Genomic DNA, 20,205 nt, shown 5'->3' with positions numbered 1-20,205 from the left:
TACAAGGGGGAAAATAACCAAGAGTCATACTCATTTATTAACTGCAGCTGGGATGAATATTGGTAACATATTCTAACCAATTACTGCAACAGATCTTACTCGCTTTATGTATTAATGAAAAGAAATGCCTTGTTCTAATTTCTAAGGTCTCAATGTTAACAAAAGGACTGAATTTGCATGCATGCCTCCCCAAAATACCACAAATGCAGTAAAGAATGACTTCTAATAGGCAATCAAATTGGCTTTGTCAACCAACAGTTATGTTTTGACCTAAACTGCAAAGCTTACAGTAGTTGTTATTATTTTGTTTAAAAGTTAACATGATATTTACTTTCTCAAATTATTTTAAAGCTGATCAGGCAGCTTGCAGCAATGTATATGTAACAGTCTTAAGTAAATGTCAATAAAAATTCAGTTTCATGAGTTGGCCTCAGCCTGGAATAAGTGCTGTACCGTGATACCACAGCATCTCAACAAGTGTTCTTGGAACAGTCTGTCTCTCCTGGTGCTTGCGGACAACGAGCTAAAAGATGCATCTCTGATTCCTGTATCCTATCTCAAAATCCACAGGAAGAGAAATCTATAGCAATTAATGTTTCTTCAGGAATGTTGGATTTCCAAGCAAGCATTTGGCATCTAGGCTGACAGGTAAACAAACAAAACTCACATAAATATTTGGGTATCTTATCTATTGATCAATGAAAGAATGCCTCAAGAACACAATCTGTCGTAGCTAAGGAAGACCAGCTATGCAGAATCTCCTCTCCAGAAACTCTTCAAATCTGGAGACGGTGTTGCTGTTACAGTGACATCTATTAGTTTTTCATTCTTCTCTAGAGATAAATTTAGGTCTTAATGTGCAGTATTAATTGCTATACTGCTGTGTGCATATTGATTTGCATGCAGAAGTAATAACTTTGAGATATTAGTCTAGACAACACACCACCACTGACTAAAAATGGAATTCTTCCTCATTCATGTTGTGAGACTTCTATGTATGGATAACCGGCAAGTCAGCGCTACAGAATAAAACTGCTCAAGGAAATGCTTTTGAATGTATGTATAAAGTGCACAGGCCAAAAGCCAGAACTTCCAAAGAGGGGAGAAAACAGAGTTGTAAAGCCTAAGTAAGGAAAACAGCACAAAAAGGGAAGCTATGCAGCTGCATACTAACTGCATTGTTCATATACCTGCTGAAATGGACAACCTCAATAATACTCAGGTGCTTAACTCCCAGTGATCTCAATGCCAGCTGGGTACCCAAGCACCATTGCAGATCAGGGCCCAACATCCCAATCCTCTAAGAAATCGCATATCCTTTAGAAATGGCATTTCCATCAAAGTACCTCACAGATGCCAGTCTGGGACTCTTAGAACCAAAATGCTCTTGTTTTTCGAAGGGTGAGCATTGCCCCACGATGTTCTCCTACTGACTGCACACCACCTCACCTTCTTATTCTACACAGATGAACTATGAGAATACAGTATGTAAACAGTGCAACAAAAAAGATTTCTGTTAATTTCAATTTTATTGTAGTTCATTCTATAATTAATAATCAAATTCATGTTAAATATCAGACATGTTCTAGGTCTCTCATTAAGGCATCTCAACTCCCGCTCCTTGATTCATCATAAGAGAAACTACAAAACATATGAATACCTTTACTAATTCTGTTAACATTCTAGAGAACAAAATGCTTCCTATGCTGTCTTCTGCCTCACTGTACATCAGCCATTCCTCTTTTGGGAGACTTTTTAACTTCTCTCTATCTGGAAATTTTGTTTGATGATAATATCGCAAAATAAATTAGATCTGCTCCCTTCTGATGACATAATGAACTGTTATTAACTAAATGCGGTAGTCTGAGGACATCAGGAACTGGCTTGGATAAAATGTTGTCTACATTAGGGTAACACAATAAACAAATAAAATTATGTATTAGAAGAATAACATCACGCAATATCACGGCATACTTTATAACTGGGTTGGAAAAATACTAGAATTAAACCTACGCCAATTTGCGTGCACGAATGTGGTGGGTTTAGGTCCTGCTCCCAGAAGGAGGAATTTCCTGAGCAGCCTGGAATAAATATTTGGCAGCCGGAATTCTCATTTTTAAAATACAGTTCATCTGCCAAACTTGAAGATACAAAGAACCCGTTGAAACGACTCCTCGACCACAGTCGTAAGGGCTCCTCTACCAAAAATAAGATCAAATTATGCTGCAAAACACTCACCTGGGGGTGTTTAAACCAAAAAAACCCGCGTTAACTGATGCGCAGAGTCAGTGTGTGTTGTGATAACCTTGGGAGAGGGGCCGGGGGGACACGGGCCCCGCGGGGCAGCGCCCCCCCTGGCGGCCCCGGCGCAAGATGCGCGGAGAGGGGCGCCCCGCGCAGGGTGCGCGCAGCTGCTCCGCGGGTTCGAGCCCCGCTTCCGCAGCAAACCCGGGGGATTAAAACAAGTTCTGCTTTTTCTCTTCGTGCGAGACGCTGCAAACCCGAAAGCACCGCCTCGTTTGGCCATCAGGCCGTTAGGTACCTATGGCACCATCAAGCTATTTATAGGCACAGGAACTACACAGCACGTGCTGTACATGTAGGCGTTACTATCTCACTTAAAACAATAAGCAGGTAGGCTGCTTACAGATAAATAAAACCAGAACGTCCTTAACAGTTGGGAACCTCCACAAAAAGCAGTTTGACTTTCAACCATTTCTTTAAATGACAAAAAAAAAGTTTTACTGATAAATGGTCACCTACCTACCCTACCTGTGCCAGAGCTGCAGGGCGCTGCCATCTGCAAGGGTATTTTAAGCAAAAGTAAAGATATATTTAGAATCTGGGGTTTGGACAAAGGTTTAAGAGAGATTGCAGCATATGAGGAGCAGCTGAGAGAGCTGGGGGTGTTCAGCCTGGGGGAGGCTGAGGGGAGACCTCATTGCTCTCTACAACTACCTGAAAGGAGGTTGTGGAGAGGAGGGAGCTGGGCTCTTCTCCCAAGGGACAGGGGACAGGACGAGAGGGAACGGCCTCAAGCTCCACCAGGGGAGGTTTAGGCTGGACATTAGGAAAAAAAATTCACAGCAAGGGTCATTGGGCAGTGGCAGAGGCTGCCCGGGGAGGGGGTTGAGTCCCCTTCCCTGGAGGGGTTTAAGGGACGGGTGGACGAGGTGCTGAGGGATGTGGTTTAGTGACTGATGGGAATGGTTGGACTCGATGATCCAATGGGTCTCTTCCAACCTGGTTATTCTATGATTCTATAGAACATTCTCCTGCAAACAAGCATCTTAAAAGTGCAGTTGGAAAATCTTGATAACCCTTACTCTGACGACACGATGCTTTCCATCCACTTAAGTTACCTTCGTTCCAGTAGGATTTTCCAATAAAAACATCCCTCCCTAAGCAATCATCTCCGGCTAAGTTGATTACGCGAATTAAAACCACTCAGTTAAGCAAACACAAGCTCCTGGAAGGAGAAGACCCCCGAGCAGCGGGGAGCTCACCTCTTCGACTGTCAGCGGCATGCAGATCCGATACTCCTTCATGAGCATATTCCTCCTGCCTCGGGGCTCCAGCCGGGGGAGAAGCGGCTCTTTCTGCACGACGAAAACCCCTCACGGGGTGAAACAATCGAGCCTTTTGGCAGCGCGTCCGCAGGAGAAAACGCGACCATCCAGGAGGGCTGAGCCAGGCAGAAGAGAAACCAGCGCGACGCGTCGTTTCTCGCAGGTCCTGCTCGCTCGGCCCCGGCTGCGGGGACCCCCCCGGGGGCTCTCGCCGCTCGCAGCTCTCGGCAGCGCGGGGGGAACGGCCGGTTCCGGCGGCTCCGTCAAGACATGCCTGGGGCGGCGGAAAGAACAAACGAGGCGAGAATGCGGGTTTTCTCCCCGCAGGCGGGGAAGGGAGACGCCGAGCGCCGAGACGCACAAAAATGAAAGCCCTCGGAGAGCGTTTTCCCCCCCGAAAGCGGCTCCCACCGCGAGGCGGCTGCGGGCGCTCCCGCCGGGCCGGGGGGGCAGGGGAGGCGGCGGCCCCGGCGGGGGCGATGCTGACATCAGCGGGGCGGCAGGAAGAAGGGAGGGAGGGAAGGGAAGAGGAGAGAGAGAGAGAGAGAGAGGAGAGAGGGGGGCGGGCGCCGGGAGAACCCGCCGCTCCCCCGGGTTAATTCGCCGAGAGCGCTCGGCTCGGCTCGGTTCGCGGTGGGGGGAGGCGAGGGAGCTGCGGGCGCCGAGGAGGCTGGCGGAGTCGGGGGGGGGGGGGGGGACCGGCGGCCCCGCGCCCAGCAGCGCAGGATGCGGAGACGTCGCCCTCTCGGGCAGCCCCGCCGCTGTCGGTTTGCAACGCAAATAAACCTCTTTATGGGTCCTTCACTTCCAAACGCCGCGCAGAAAACTTCAGTGGGAAAGTGCCTTCTCGCTAGGCGAGCAGCAAAGCCGGAGCTCTAGCAGGCGGCCCTGTTTGCTTTGGCTCCTCGGTGGGCACTTGGTCCGTTAAAGCGTTTTAAGAGGCGCGGGGTTTGTTAATTGCAACCTGATGCGCGCGGGGACCCGGCTCCGAAAGCCGCTGAGAACCCTGACCTGTTACACAACTGCAGGTAAATCGAGACACGCTCACGTTGCGGTTCCTCCCATCTCCCAAACGGCTGTAAAGCACGAACTGCAGAGAAGTGCTGGGACAGGAATGCGAAAATACAAGGCACTGCATGGATAATGGTCAAATACACCTCTGCACTTCAATATAAATCATTTGCAAAAGTAAAAGTGATGAAATGCCTTACTTGGGACAATTAAAATTGATTTAGATCTACAATGAAATGTGTTTCATAACAAAAAAGAATAAAAAACTCTGATTTTCATTGGTACTGAATGTATATTTCAAAGCTATGCGTACAGTGTTCAGCCCGGAGAGGACACAGTGCCATCTCCTGGAGCTAACAACATCACTTTTCCATTCCCTGGAATGGAATGCACAATATTTCACGCACTCTGCCTTTCCAGTGAAGTGCAAACACCTACATAAAGAGACAGAAAATCTGAGAGCTCTGTTAATAGTCTGGGGGTTTGACTGAGGTATGAACAATGCGGTTAATGAGCCTGTATCTCATATCTGTCAACAGCCATTTCTAAATATCTGAACTGTAGCTCTAATCCATAACGTTGGTAGTGTATGTTCCTGAAACTTCTATAGAAAATAGCCCAAACAAGGCAATACCATGATATTACCTACAGATGAGTGATATCCAAATTCACATCTGAAACATTTGTTTCAATTTTAATTGATTTGCTAGTTGTTTCATTCACTGGGAACAACATCTCTGGATTTCTGCTGAAAAGCAGTATAAAAAAATTGAACTATTTTGCATAGGGATTTGACACTACTCATTTATAGGCAAAGATGCTGATTTCAATAAATACAGGAGAAAACCCTAAACTAGTTTATCACCTACGATGTGTTTCCAACATAAACCAAACCTTACAGGTCTGTATAAAATAACAAAGCATGCAGATCTGTGCAAAGTAGTGTGTCAAATCCAGAAGCTACTGAAAATGGAGATTAAAACTACTTCCTATATCTACAGGAAAGCATTCTTCAGTCACCTCATGCTTATTGCCACAGGCACAGCTCCATCTTGTGCCATTTCCACATATATATGGGAAGAAAACAGTAACCCTAACAACATCCTTTATGATTCCCTGCTGTGACTACTGTCCCAGGACTCTCTTAGAAGTATGCTCATCAAATGCTTTCTAGAAGAACATGCCGAGAACTTCTAGCTCCAGCCAGACAGGTAGTTTCTGCCAAGCATGCCTGTCTGAATGTTGTTTGTTTTCTGTGAATTGTCACAAACACTTACCTCTGCACCATGCTCTCGGTGATCAGTTGTAAAAATAAGACATCTTTCAATCATCTTTCATTTTTGACCTGGGGGGGAAAAAAACATATGTTAAAGCATGCTGAACATTAACTCCAGATGGACTTGTGTCAGCAAAATGTCATTTAGTGATAAGAGACACTGAAAGTCAAGCTATTTCTTCAGGTATTTTACTAAGGACTTTTGAATAAAAATTTATGGTTTTTTGAGCCATTCAGGAAGTCTACATTGGAGGCATAAGCTGCTTCCGCATCTTCCAGCATACCCATGCACGCAAAGGAAGAGAACAGTTGCAGTATGCATTAATTTTCTTCCTCTTTCACTCACTGTCTGAACCAAAATTTCTGTTTATGGGAATATGTTCCATTAGATCGTAAGTGACTTTTAACTTCCCTGAAAGCTGTTGCTGCCTGTCCATGACTGTAAAATTATACTAATATTATGACGAGCTAAAAGAATGGGATTTTACAATTCAAAACAACATGAGCTGGCTGAACATGAGCCAGCAGTGTGCTCAGGTGGCCACGAAGGTCAGCAGCATCCTGGCTTGAATCAGTAATGGTGTGGCCAGCAGGAGTAGGGGCGTGATCAAGACCCTGCACTCAGCCCTGGTGAGCCCACACCTTGAATCTTGTGTTCAGTTTTGAGCCCCTCACCACAAGAAAGACATCGATGGTCTGGAGTACGTCCAGAGGAGGGGAACAAAACCAGGGAAGGGCCTGGAGCACTGTGCTTATGAGAAGCAGCTGTGAGGGAACTGGGGTTGTTTAGCCTGGGGAACAGGAGGCTGAGGGAAGCCCTCATCACTTAATTGAATTACTCTTAATTTACACCAGTGTAGCAGGTGTAGTAACTCAGTTTTAACTCTGTAAGCAAAATGGAACAGTTATCTCCAATACCCCTTTGCCACATCGTGCTGCTAGGTATCCAGTAGAATTACCATGAAATTACTTTAACTGACTTTTTCTGGGAGTCTTGATTTACAACCAGAAATGGAAGGCATTCACTGATCAGTATTTCCTTCAGAGTTCTTTGCTTGCAAACACAAATGAGTTTCTCTGAATTTCTGCAGTAAGTGGAACTTCTGTAGTGTATGAAATTCTGCATTGGAATGGGAGATGATAGCACTGTACAACCACCCAGTGTTGCAGCAACATCTCCCAACAACTGATGGTGCAACACTGTCTAATATCTGGATCATTTATGCTCTTAAAAATCATTGTGCCCCCTACCTTGCCCCCACCTCTCCAGCTCTGCAGGATGATTAATTGACTCAAAGCTGGAACATGTTGAGGTCACTGCAGTGAAATCACCAGTTACTGCACACCAAGTCCTCCCTCCGCAGAGGCCAGGCCGTGGTGCAGCCTGCCACGTCAACAGAGCGTGGTCCTCTCAAAATGTGGGGAAACGGCATCAAACCACAATCCTCCTGACCACCATCCACCAGTCTATGGCAGCATCAAGGTCTCAAGCTCTTGATGCACTGGAGTCCAGAGGGAAATCACTGCCCCAAACCTGGGGTCACACGCCCCCTTCCTGGGTGGCTGGGGAGTCTCTTTGGCCAGAGTATGGCTTGTGGGCCAGGGGTTGAGGTTGTCAGAGCTGCCTCGGGCCGGCAGTTGGGGTTGGCAGTAGCGCTGCCTGCAAATTGGAGGCAGTGAGGCTGCCCACAGCCCATGGTTAGCAGCAACTGCGGGGCTGCCCATAGGCTTGGAGTCAGGTTTGGTGGTGGTGGGGCTGCCCATCAGCTGGGGGTCAGGGTCATTATTGTTGGGGCTGCCTTTTGGCCAGGGGTTGGGGATCAGTCTTGGTGGGGGGCAGGTTTGGTGGCAATGGGGCTGCCCCAGGGGCCAAGGTCTGCAGCAGTGGGGCTGCCTGCATGTCAGAGATCAGGGTTGGGCTCGGGTGGGTCTGCCCATGGGCCAGGTTTGGTGGCAGTGGGGCTGCTCCAGGGTCAGCAGCGGCGGGGCTGCCTACAGGCCAGAGGTCAGGGTCCTTGTCGGCGGGGCTGCCTGAGGGTTGGGGTCAGCGGCTGCAGGGCTACCCGCAGGCCAGGATTAGCGGTGCCAAGGTTATCGGTGAGGCAGGTTGAGGGTGGGCTCTGGGGTCGGCGTTAGGCCTGGGCCGGGAGCCGCGGCTCCAGCTGCCCCCTCCCCTCAGCGCCCGCCCCTCTGGGGTCCTCAGGAGGTCGCGGCTGCCCCCGCAGTGCCTGTTTGGCGCAGCGCGCAGGACCCTGGGGCGCCCCGGCAGCGCCTGTTTGGCGCAGCGCTTGGGGTCCTCGGCGGGGGCTGCCTCGGCGGCGCTTGCGCGCGGGGAGGGGGGGGGCGGTGCTTCCGGTGCGCGCGCGCGCCGGGGGGGGGGCCGCTGCTTCCGGTGCGCGCGCGCGGGGGGGGGGGACGCGGGGCCGGAGCGATGGCGGACGGCGGCGCGGAGCGGGCCGACGGCCGCATCGTGAAAATGGAGGTGGATTACAGCGCGACGGTGGACCAGAGGCTGCCCGAGTGCGAGCGGCTGGCGCAGGTGAGGGCGGGCGCGGGGGAAGCGCGGCGGCGCGGATGGGCTGAGTCATGGCGTGCGGCGCTAGGCCGCGCTCGGTGAGGCGGCCCCGTGCGGCCTCCTCACGGGGCCGGGGGCTCCTCTCGGGGAAGAGGAGAAGGGGCTGCTCGGCTTTTTAACTGGCAGCGCTCTGGGAGGAAGACGAGAGGAGGTGTCGAGGCGCAGCCCGAGTCCGCTGGAAGGGAGCTGGCTTCTCCCTGCTGCCGCTTTCCCAGGCGCTTGTTCATCCTGGGAGTGAAGGCGAAGGCTGCCTTCGTGTCATTGTGTCAGGTTAGACAGGTGGTGCTTTGTATCGCGGTCTATACGTGCCCCAAAAGTCTGGAATGGAGGGCCAGAGCCCGTGCCGGGCGTTTCTGAGCGAACTTTGTGCACCCAGCCACAGGCGACAGCAGAATGTCTTGTTTGTGGGATCATAGGTAATCTCACGTGTGGTGCATCCTTAGTGCTTTTCATGGACTAGCTCAGTAGCGATTCTCAGACGTCAAAACAGACTGCTTGGATTTGGTGTTATGTTCTGTCCCAGCAGGATGGCATCTGATTCTGTACGTGCTGCAAATCCTTTGTGTCTCGTTGTGACAGACATTTTGTACTACGTAGCAAACTGTAGAATTCTGAAGGCAGTGGCGTTAAGACGAGTAAATTGCACCTTACGCTGTCTTAAGACTTCATTGCATGGAGAGTGGACGCAGGTGTATTATCCCACAGACACAGCTCTGCATTGGCACCAAGACCATGTTCCATTGCTGCGGAACATGTACATTAAGTGTGCACCTTGACAAACTATTTTACAGAGCTTAAAACGTTCCAGTAGGGTAGGTACGTTTTAGAGACAAATGTAACTTTCTCCCTTTTTTATGAACTGTCTAGTTTCTAAATTTTTGCAGTCCTACAGTTGTTGTGGGCTGTTAGAAATTCTCCCATGTTAACTTTTTTTACAAAGCATTCGCTAGGAATTACAAGTTAGGACTAAAAGCATGTTTTCTTGCCCCTAACCCCTTGAAACAAAGGCAAATGTTGTTCTCAAAATGTTACTATTATAATTCTGTGCTTAGATGGTGAAGCATGTAGTTTATGCTTTCTGTAATATGCTGTGATTAAGATAATGGATGAAAGTAATAGCATAACAATTTTTGGCCAAAGTGTCTAATTGCATATGTGAGAGCAATATATAGAGCTTTATTTGGCTAGGAGAGAAATGAGTCTTCCATCTAGCTTGGTGAGAGTGAACTAACCAAACCGGTCTGAAATGTGCTGGTTTTCTCGCACTACGCAGACAACTTAGAGCGTGCGTTGGGCAAAAGAGGTACTGGTGTCTTTCCAGTTTAATCTGTGTAGAACCATGTATTTAAAGTTGGTCCTGTGTCTGTTTCATTTTTTAAGAACTAAAAAGCTTAGAAGCAAGTGTACAGACTAGTCTTATGTTTTTTACTTACCTGAGAATTAGAGCTGTTCTCAACTTCAACTGAATTGTGTTCTTCGCTCATGGTGATTATTCTTTGCCTGCTACATTAGGAAGGAAGATTACAAGAAGTAATTGAAAACCTTCTCTCCTTGGAAAAACAAACACGAACGGTAAGTAGCATATGGTTTGCATTTATGCTGAGTCGTCCTATACACCCCATTCTTCCACTGCATTAAAGTTGTGAAGGAAATTGGGGTACCAGCCTATCTATTTTGCTGTTCTTTTCCTTAAATATAAAATTAATAAGGCTAGATATAAGAATTTTTTCTCCCATAATAGAAGTGAAAGTGGCAGAGGTCTGCATGTTGTTTATCCTATCACTAATACATTGTTTGTTTGTTACAGGCATCTGACATGGTCTCCACGTCTCGTATCTTAGTCGCTATAGTGAAAATGTGTTATGAAGCTAAAGACTGGGATGCTCTTAATGAAAATATTATTCTTCTGTCAAAGAGAAGAAGTCAATTAAAACAGGTGAGTTTAATCCTTTGAAACAAAAAATAAAATTTTATTTGGAGCTCATCTTTCCACTCTTCTACAGCCTGTGTTGTAGACATATTCTTAATTTTTCATGGTCGCGGGGTGTACGTTGAACAGAGTTACTTCAGTTTTTTGTGATCAAATATGGTGTATGCTTTCCATGCTTTTTTAAAATTTATTTTTAGAGGTAGGTGTTTTAATAATAATTGTAACAGTTTCGTCAGTGTTGTTACCAGAACATGTTCCAATATCTGTGGTTGCCACTGAAGGTTCCTAATTGGGAATATGCAGAGATAGAAAAGGGTCAGTCAGAAATAATTACCCCTCTTCCTTTTAAAAATCAACAGATCTTCTGAAAAGAAGGGCTAGTGCACATGCTTAAGAGAAGATGTGCCTCCCCTTTAGCCATGCCGGCCTTGGGACAAACAATAAGTTTTGCCTGTCCATGTGAGAACGGTGTGGATTTGGTAGAAGAAGGGTACTGCTTTTCAAAAGGGAACCGCATGGGATGAGTTACTTAGAATATCATTAGAAAAATAGATAAAAGAAATGACAGACACATTGCATTTGACCTTTACCATCAGTCACTAGGATGATTTTGCACGTCTTTATGAATCAAAGTGATTAAATGTATCTTGCGTGGTTTTTGTTGAGATGGGTCTCTTTAGTTTGATATGAAAGTATTTGGTACTTACCTCCAGTGTTATAGTTTGAATGCATTTGAGAAGTCTAAACCCTGTTTTCTTTTTCTGTTATTGTACTAGGCAGTCGCTAAAATGGTCCAGCAGTGCTGCACTTACGTTGAAGAGATCACAGACTTACCAGTCAAACTGCGCTTAATCGACACGTTGCGTATGGTTACAGAAGGAAAAGTAAGATTTTGTTTTAAGACTGAGTGTCTAAAAGGTAGAATAAAAGTGTTCACCTTCTTTAAAAGCATAGCCTTTAACATTACTTTTTTGTCTTGTTCAAATAAGAGCAGAAGTATATTTTTAAATTAACCTGAGAAGCTAAGTGGTGTATTTATTTCCAAAATACTACAAATATTTTCCACATTTCATATTTAAATAATTTGCTGAAGCATTGGTCATATTTCCATGATGTAGATGTTTGGACGTATTACTAAATATAATTAGCAATACATTTCAGAGGTCTAAAATGCCATTTATTTTTCACTTTTTGAAATGTTATGTGTTTGAATTGGTTAGAGCAATGGGCGGGCTTAGTTTAATTTCCCCTTGGCTTAGCAAGTTGTCATTTACAGTAACCAGAAAGTGGTATCAAAGCATTATACTAAGTTATTTATTTACATGATATTACTTCTACTTTAAGAAAACAAACTACTCTGTATTAAGGCAAATTTGTATAAATGTTACAGCTTTTGCCTTTTCACGTTTAGTCTAATTTGTTTCTAATCAAGTATTGTTGGTTTATAGGTGGTTAGGAGCGAGTCAAGTAATGCAAATGCGTACTTCTTATGCATTAATCAGTCAAGTCAACTTCTGTCTGTTTCAATCAAAGCAAATGAAGACTAAATATCTAATCGTTCACAGTGCACATCCTTTTATGTTTGCTTAAAGAATGGTAGACAAATTTAGCCGTTATTTTTTCAATTTAAATGGTCCAAATACTTCTGGTGTGTCAGCTATCGTCATTATCTGTGTCTGTTGTGGATAGTATCACTATAGGGTATGGATACACAAGGAATTAATTGGTAGTGTGAACACATTAAATGTGTGTCTTACTGGAGTTTTGGTCTTAGAGTTTGTACTCTTCTTTAGAAAATTCCAACACTTAAACTACCGCTCCTGATTTCAGATATATGTGGAAATTGAACGTGCTCGCCTGACAAAGACGCTTGCGACAATAAAAGAACAGAATGGTGAAGTCAAAGAGGCTGCCTCGATTCTGCAGGAATTGCAGGTAATGCCCTGTAACTCAAAATTGCGTCAGCAATAAAAATTAGTTCTGGCTGCTCTTAGATTATTGTTCAGAAACTTAATCAGGTACATCTGCAGAAATGCCTGGAATGAGAGTAACTGTTATTAGTGAAAGTGTAATTCAGTTTTAACTGCTTGTGTTACTGTCATGGTTAGGTTGCATAGACCATTTCGAATCTGGAAGGGAGATTTCAGTTTTCTGGGTAATGCATTGGGTTTCGTGGATTCTTCCGGTGTAAGTGGGGGCTATAATTTCAAATTGAATAACCTTTTCTCCATTTTCATTTGTTTTGGAATAGCTGTGTCTCCTGTCTTTCAGTTTTGTTCCCCCCCCCCCGCCCAGTAACCTCCCATTCTTCTTTCTCAGTTAAGATTTCACTTGGTTTTCCTTTGACAGTGTTAAATAGTTACATTTTCATTTTAGGTGGAAACTTATGGTTCAATGGAAAAGAAAGAACGTGTAGAATTTATCTTGGAGCAGATGAGACTCTGTCTAGCTGTAAAAGACTATATTCGGACTCAAATTATCAGCAAAAAAATTAATACAAAGTTTTTTCAAGAAGAAAACACAGAAGTAAGTCATTGGAGGATTTCTTTCTCACCCCTCTGCACCATTTCAATTTTCATCTGACCTGCCTCTCTTCAGGTCCAAATGTATTTGAATCCCTTTGTTTTCTGGGATACAGTTGGATTTAATTTACTTAACTTGAGGAGCTGTAGTAATTTTACTTTTTGGTACTGTTTCAGAAATTAAAGTTGAAGTATTACAACTTAATGATTCAGCTGGATCAACATGAAGGCTCCTACCTCTCCATCTGCAAGCACTACAGAGCCATTTATGACACACCGTGTATCCAGGCTGAAAGTGAAAAGTGGCAGCAGGTAAAAACAACACAGCATACAAAATGTCTGTATTTCCATGTGGCAAATACCCATTTCATTACCTGATTGATTCAGTGCAGATTAAATATCTCATCAGTCTGTTCTTAGGTTTTTTTAGTGGCTATGTTAACAGATTGGTTAGTTGAAAACACGTATAATAAAGTCGATTTCAAATGAATATTTATAGCTAACGTCTTCATTATATTGTCTTTGAAAGCATGGGAATGTCTCGTCTGTTTTATACAAGCACAGAAATTAAAACCAGCTGTGCAAGTATCATTTCGATACTTTTGTGTGTGCAGAACAAATGTTACATATTTGAAAAGGTTTTTTTCACATATTTATTTTAAATAACCTGAATAAATTTAAATCTGTCACTGTGAATGGGGCTTCATTTCTGCAAGGTGACATCGATTTCACTGTAAGTTGTTAATAGGCTGAGCTAAAGCCTTTTTTCCCTGTTACAATTCTAAGCTCTGTGGGCAGTGTTTTCAATTCCTCTCTTTAATTATGGGGAAAAAACCACATTCTTCCCTCTTAAACAGGCACTGAAGAGCGTTGTTCTTTATGTTATTCTTTCACCTTATGATAATGAACAATCTGATCTGGTGCACAGAATCAGCAGCGATAAAAAGCTAGAAGAAATCCCGAAGTATAAGTAAGTATTCTTCCTAATAAACAATTCTTGGGCAAAAAAGGTGTGTCTCAGAGTAGCTGTGCAAGTGAAATCTGCTTACGCTGAGTCTGCAGCAGCATCTCTGACTGCAATGCTGTATAAAAAATACTGCAAAGTCTTCATGACTGAAAGTTCTACATTGAAATGAATGTCTCTTTATGAGAGAGAGATTTTTATTACGAATACAATTTAATTTTGAACTGTGCCCAATAGCATGAAGTATTACAGAGTATATTCATGGAAAAGAATGAATATTAAAAGTAATAAAATTAAAACATTTAAAAGTATTTATTTGATCTTTATAAGTGTGAAATGAGCCTTATTAATACAGGATTGTAAATCAACTTCACTAAACCATTTAGAGACCTCCTAAAACTATTTACCACCATGGAATTGATGCGATGGACTGCCCTGGTTGAAGAATATGGGAAAGAATTGAGAGAAGGATCCCTTGACAGTCCTGCAACAGATGTTTTTGGCTGTACAGAGGAAGGTGAAAAGAGATGGAAAGATTTAAAGAACAGAGTTGTGGAACATGTAAGTACTGCTGTGCTTAAGCATTAGTTATATATTCAGTGCCTCAACTAAAAGTACTTTTTGCTTGCCATATTTTGGTTACAAAGAAACAGAAAATGTATGTAGTAAAGCAGCAAATAACTTGCCATTTTCTTCATGTTACGTTTTCAAGGTATTATTTGCTTGTGTAACTTTATTATAGATGGGTATTTGACACAGTTTCCAGAAAAAAAGAGTATATTGCACTCAAATTATGAGATTTAGCATTCACAATTCAGAGTAGAAACTTCAAAATCTGCTTTGTCTTAAATTCATAATGAATTGATTTCATTACTTAGTAATTTGTCACGTAGAGACTTTTATACCTTTAACAAACAACTTTCTTCACTACTCCCTCATGTACCTTATGCTGGACTGCTGTTACAGCACTGCAGCTCCTAGTCTGCTTTTAACATTGACTGTTTTTGCAGCCCACTTCAATTATTTTTTTGCACATAAGCCTCTACTCTAAACACTTTTTTACAGAATATTAGAATAATGGCTAAGTATTATACCAGAATTACTATGAAGAGAATGGCACAGCTCCTTGATCTGTCTGTTGATGTAAGTATTGCTTTGCTTTATCCTTCTTGCATTGACAGCGTGGGACTGTCCACGCGCACATTTGTGGCAGAAATTTAAGTATTCAGCAGAGTAATGTTCTCTTTGAATCTGAATTAGAGTTCTCTTTTTAGCTTAAAAAAACTGCACTGCTTGGTACAGAATTCTATCTATTGTTGAATCTTTATGTATCCGTCTTTGTATTCTTGCAGCTCTCGTAGATTCATCGAGTATAACTCCACTGTTTCTATTACCAATGATGTTCATCTCTAACCAGGAAGAACAGAGTGTGCTATAGAAATGGACAGGGAGCGTTAAGTGAACTTTAGTTCATTGAGTTCTTACGGGAAGCAGTGTAAAAGTCTGTTGCCATTAATGGTATTAGTTTGAATATTTGTCACTTTGCTAGTTGATACAAAGACTTGAGTGTAATTTCGTGCCTTTATGGGAGTTAGAAGGCTGGTTTATAATCCAGGCAGAACTCAGTGTCATGATGCGTATGTCCATAAGGCAAAAGCTGCTCTTAAAACAATAATTTATGTTTGAGATCTCATTTAAATCCTGGAGCTTCTTGTCTTGTGTTTCAGTGTTAAAAAGATCTTGTCAATGGGTGATTAAAACTGACTGAAGGTACAGGATTTCGCACCTTTCAGTGTCCCTGTTGATAGACGATTGTGCTTTGGGAACATAGGGTGGAGTTGTCTTCCTGTCACACCCCCGACTTTGTGTTTTCACGAGCTTTCCAAAGAGATTCATACATCAAGGCATATTGGTATTTCATGTGCAAATGGAAAGCTTTACCCTACTGTTATTTATTTAAATCTCCTTCCCACAAACTCGGAGTAAACCTTGACAGTGGTCAGTAATTCACATGGATTTTCCTGTGCCCTGCTTGTCAGAGGGCTTGGGCTTGTTCTGATGCCTACATACCCAAGTACTCCAACGTGTAAAGGTCTGTTGGCATATTGAATGTTTAATTAAATGAAAGACAATCAGTTATAGGTCAAGTTAAAACAATAAAGTTTTGAGTAGATGGTGCTAGGAGCTTGCAGTGACAACAGGTGTAATAAAAAAGTGTTGTGTGATTTTTAAGTACAGGATTACTGCAGCTGTGTTTCTTTTAAGTATAAAGAAAATCTTGTTCCCTTTTTTCTAATGCTGTTTGAGAGGAATATCGATGCTTTGTAGATAAAAATGCTGTTTTCTTGACTTAGTGCTGTTTGTCTTTGCAGGAATCGGAGGAGTTCCTGTCTAACCTAGTAGTTAATAAGACCATCTTTGCTAAAGTAGACAGGCTGGCAGGAATTATCAATTTCCAGAGGCCGAAGGACCCAAACAATATACTCAATGACTGGTCTCACAAGCTCAACTCACTAATGGCCCTGGTTAACAAGACCACGCATCTCATTGCCAAAGAGGAGATGATACATAACCTGCAGTAAGGTGCCTCAGTAATCTCAGTGCTTTTAAAGAAGGCATTAAATCTTCATAATAAAGACTTATTACAGTGTGTATATGGTTTGTTTTCTCTCTGTCAAGCCTTCCTGGTCTAAAATTTAGAACATAATTCTGAAATTCCTGTTGATAATTAAGTTCCCTTGATTATTCATTCAGTTGTTCAATGTTTTTGCTACAGTTGCTGAAAGAACGTAATAAAACTGTATTGCCTGTATGATAATAGTTTTGTGATTTCTTCTTTTCCGTGTGTACGTTTGTCTAACACGTAGTTCTGTGGTTACTTTATCACAGGAGTTTTTGAGGCTGTGATTGAGAGGATATACCGTAAATAATAAAATCCTAGGGTTTTACAGTAAGTGCATTGAGGTAATTTACAATGATATCGTAATCTTACGTCAAGGTACTGTTTGAACAAAGTTCTGGATGATCATGCTTACAAATAATGCTATTTCTTGTCACTTGGGACTACAGATAGATTTAATTCTGAACTGACTGAGAAGTTATCTGAGTCTTGTCTGCTTGGTGCAAAGTCTCTGATTTTCACTGTCTTGTCATTGCAGTTTGTTATGGTTACAATAGTGATTATGCAGTTAGCTAAGATAGTACTTCAAAGCTGCTGCTTCTCATAATTAAATGTGTTAATTCAAACTAGATAATGTCCTATCATTTGCTCTAACCTACTTGTAATGGAGGGAAACTGTAGACTTTTCCCCTTGTCCCTGCTCTGTTTTTAAGAAAGTAAAACTGTAGCATAAATGTAGTGAGAATCAATGGAACTTTTATTGAACTTGCTCTGGGTTTTAACGCTTTTCAAAGCTAGCCACAACTAACTATTCAATTAATAATTAATTAGAGACTATAATTTCATAGGCTGTATTGGGATGTATAAATCCCATGTCTTTACAAGCTCACTGAACTTCATTCAAACTAACACTTTTAGCAGAGGTAATTATCATATGAATACATAGCAAGTCAGGAAACTTTAGACGGTGGGTTTGAGTGAGGGAAGTCTGTGAGGGGACGGGGAAAAGATGGAAGCTTCTAAGCAGTGATTTGCATTTGAAACGTAGACTTCGGGCATAGAGGCTTTTAACTTTATCAAAGCCTTACCAGTCCAGCTCACTGCATTTAAGCAACAAAAAAGCTGAACTATCAGCGAGAGAAGGGAGAAAGAGGAGCAGACTGTTTAGAACGTGTAGAACATTTACCATCTAACTTCTTAAATTGTATTGTAGTCACAGTTTCATGATTTGTTTCAGATCTTGTCACAGCTGCGTCTGCGAATGGGGGTACTAATCCTTGCAAGGCTACCCTTAGTAGCATCAGCAAAACTGTGCTGCCAGGATAATGAACCAAGTGACTTTCTGTTTTGGCCTTTGACTAGCAAAATTAAATCTTCTGGAAATAGGCAAGAGGTATCGGAAGGGGGAACAATGTGTCATCAGGAGAAGTGGGAACTTGCCTCTCGCTGTTCCTCTTACCATAAACCTCTTTGTTCTGTTTGCAGATCTGGTCTGGAAACTACAGTCCCAAGCATCTAAGCTTAAGGGCTCTGTGACTTACACCAGAGGAGAGATAGTGGACCAGTTTCCACAGCCAACTCTTTGTCTTGGAGTGGAATGGTTCACTGATTTTCTGGCCCTGCTTTCTGGGGTTGTATGTCAAATATCACTCCTCCCTGAGCAATTTAAAGCTCAACATATAGGCATGCTGGCTTCTTAAAAAAGAGGCACTGAGACTGAAGATCTTTGATCAAACACATTAATGTGAACTTCATGGTTCCTATCTCCTCAAATTACCCTCAACATCCCCTTACTGCTGTTTGCTTCTCAACCCTCTCACTTTGTGGATCAAAGGAAAAAGGAGTTAGATTGAATATTATTTGTGCTAGAAATTTTGTGTTTTAAGAGTCCACGTTGGAGAAATGCTATCCTTGCATAATTATGAAGTAAGATTAAAGATGAGATCATCTGTTCTTCAGAGGACTCTGGAGGAATTCCAGGGGAATTTTCATGTTGGAAAATCAGAACTTGCTACTCTTCAGCCTAATAATCATGCATTAAGGGCTGCCTAGAAACAGTTTGCTTTGTTGTTCAGTAAGACTGAGTGTTGGTATCTAACATCAGGTCTACCACTGACTTGCTTGTGGCAGAGGGTAAACCACTTAACTTCTGTTAGTTTCCCATGAGTGCTGCTTCTGAGGGAGTTCAAAAATTTATAAAAGGCCAGTGTGTTAAGACAAGAAAAACATTGCTTCTATTGCTGCAATCAGTCTGGAGCCTCTGTTGAGAAAGGCCTCCTGTTTTGTTTCTCAGAGGTGAAAATGCTCAAGATGCCTGCTGGGATGTTAGACTGCAGGGTCAGGGAGGCAATTTGGTGCTGAATGTATTCTATGTGCTTATTACTTTTACATGTTGATTGTGATGTTGTTTTTTTCCCTGTATTCTGAACTTAGGCATGAGTGGCGCTGACTGAAAATCATGTTTTCTATATTGGATTTCAAGAAATGCCAGTTACCAGAAACAGGATCATAAAATAGAAATTGATTTTCTGAATTTCTTGTGAATTCAAAAGTCTGAGAAGAAAGGACAAAAAGGAGCAGCGTAAGTTTGAATCAAGTAAAATAGTTTTGTTTTGATAATGCAGAAACCAAGCTAGAGCTGCGATTCTAAGCGTGCAGTTCATAGGCAAGCTGGGACTTGCACTGCAGTCACAGCATCTGCTTTAGCTCACTGGGATAGGGTCTGAGGTGGGCAGCCAGGACCAGCAGAGCTAGCCAAGGGCCAGCTCCACCGGACGGCTTTTGTCTTCCTGAAATGGCCTTTCCGGGGCTGGGACCAACCACGCTTCCCTCTGGCAGGGTGTGGAAACAATTAACTATACTCCCAACTGTATTTATGAAGTTGAATTAAAATTGCACTGATAGAAGTCTGAAGCTGCAAATGCAAAGGATTTCTTTACATTTATTTCCTTCTGCATTTACATTTTTGCAAGGAGCCCTCATTATAAATGCATTACTGATGAATATTGAAAATATTCCTGGGCACAAGTATCTTCTTGCAGGGGCAACGCATCACCGGCTCGGCTGGCGGTTACACTTCAAAGGGTGTTACATGCGAATTTAAATAGAAATGTATTTACGAAAATCGGATACTAAAATGATCTGGATCTTTTTAATTACTATAATTAAAGTAGAAGGAAAAGCTTCTGAAAAACACTGGAATCCTGTTTTGTTGATAAACTTCATTAAGATCCTGAGGCGCTACCAGCATCCCTCGGGGACAGCGCAAAGTGTGCGGGGGGCGCGGGGGGCGAGGGGAGAGCTCCCACCCGGGGTGCAGCGGGGCCGGACCCCAGTTTAGCCAGTTTAAGGGCAAGAAGCCCGGAGGAGGCTGAGGGGAGACCTCATTGCTCTCTGCAACTACCTGAAAGGAGGTTGTGGAGAGGAGGGAGCTGGACTCTTCTCCCAAGGGACAGGACGAGAGGGAATGGCCTCAAGCTCCGCCAGGGGAGGTTTAGGATGAACATTAGGAAAAAATATTTCACAGAAAGGGTCATTGGTCCCTGGCAGAGGCTGCCCAGGGAGGGGGTTGAGTCCCCTTCCCTGGAGGGGTTTAAGGGCTGGGTGGACGAGGTGCTGAGGGACATGGGTTAGTGTTTGATAGGAATGGTTGGACTCGATGATCCGGTGGGTCTCTTCCAACCTGCTGATTCTGTGATTCTAACAAGTTTAAAATAAACAAGTATAACGGCAGAAAAG

The 20,205-nt window shown here is 43.3% G+C and overlaps 2 protein-coding genes across 2 annotated transcripts in view; one reads left to right on the top strand and one right to left on the bottom strand.

The window, feature by feature from the left end:
* The window catches only part of PITPNC1 (phosphatidylinositol transfer protein cytoplasmic 1), a 79,450-nt gene extending 75,735 nt beyond the window's left edge, over positions 1–3,715 (bottom strand). Inside the window, exon 1 of the mRNA XM_069872834.1 lies at positions 3,507–3,715. Coding sequence (XP_069728935.1) covers positions 3,507–3,554 — 48 coding nt within the window. The 5' untranslated portion in view covers positions 3,555–3,715. The remainder of the gene's footprint in view (positions 1–3,506) is intronic.
* A 4,522-nt stretch (positions 3,716–8,237) lies between these two features.
* On the top strand, positions 8,238–16,659 carry PSMD12 (proteasome 26S subunit, non-ATPase 12). The gene is made up of 11 exons (XM_069872419.1): positions 8,238–8,395; positions 9,944–10,003; positions 10,239–10,367; positions 11,138–11,245; positions 12,192–12,296; positions 12,738–12,887; positions 13,061–13,195; positions 13,741–13,853; positions 14,234–14,408; positions 14,913–14,990; positions 16,220–16,659. Exons 1-11 carry the CDS (start codon positions 8,288–8,290, stop codon positions 16,427–16,429), a joined length of 1,371 nt encoding a protein of 456 aa, XP_069728520.1. The 5' UTR covers positions 8,238–8,287; the 3' UTR covers positions 16,430–16,659.
* Positions 16,660–20,205: the final 3,546 nt, after the last annotated feature.

Source organism: Phaenicophaeus curvirostris, chromosome 19 (genome assembly GCF_032191515.1).
Source record: "Phaenicophaeus curvirostris isolate KB17595 chromosome 19, BPBGC_Pcur_1.0, whole genome shotgun sequence".
Classification (NCBI taxonomy): Eukaryota; Metazoa; Chordata; class Aves; order Cuculiformes; family Cuculidae; genus Phaenicophaeus; species Phaenicophaeus curvirostris.
Note: the sequence above shows the minus strand (reverse complement) of the source record. Positions and strands in the feature narration are given on the sequence as shown.

Excerpts from the sequence above, each read along its gene's own strand:
- PSMD12 (XM_069872419.1), top strand. The coding sequence starts at position 8,288 with ATGGCGGACGGCGGCGCGGAGCGGGCCGACGGCCGCATCGTGAAAATG. Across the intron at positions 12,297-12,737 it reads CGATTCTGCAGGAATTGCAG|GTGGAAACTTATGGTTCAAT; the intron begins GTAATGCCCTGT and ends TTTTCATTTTAG. Across the intron at positions 12,888-13,060 it reads TTCAAGAAGAAAACACAGAA|AAATTAAAGTTGAAGTATTA; the intron begins GTAAGTCATTGG and ends GTACTGTTTCAG.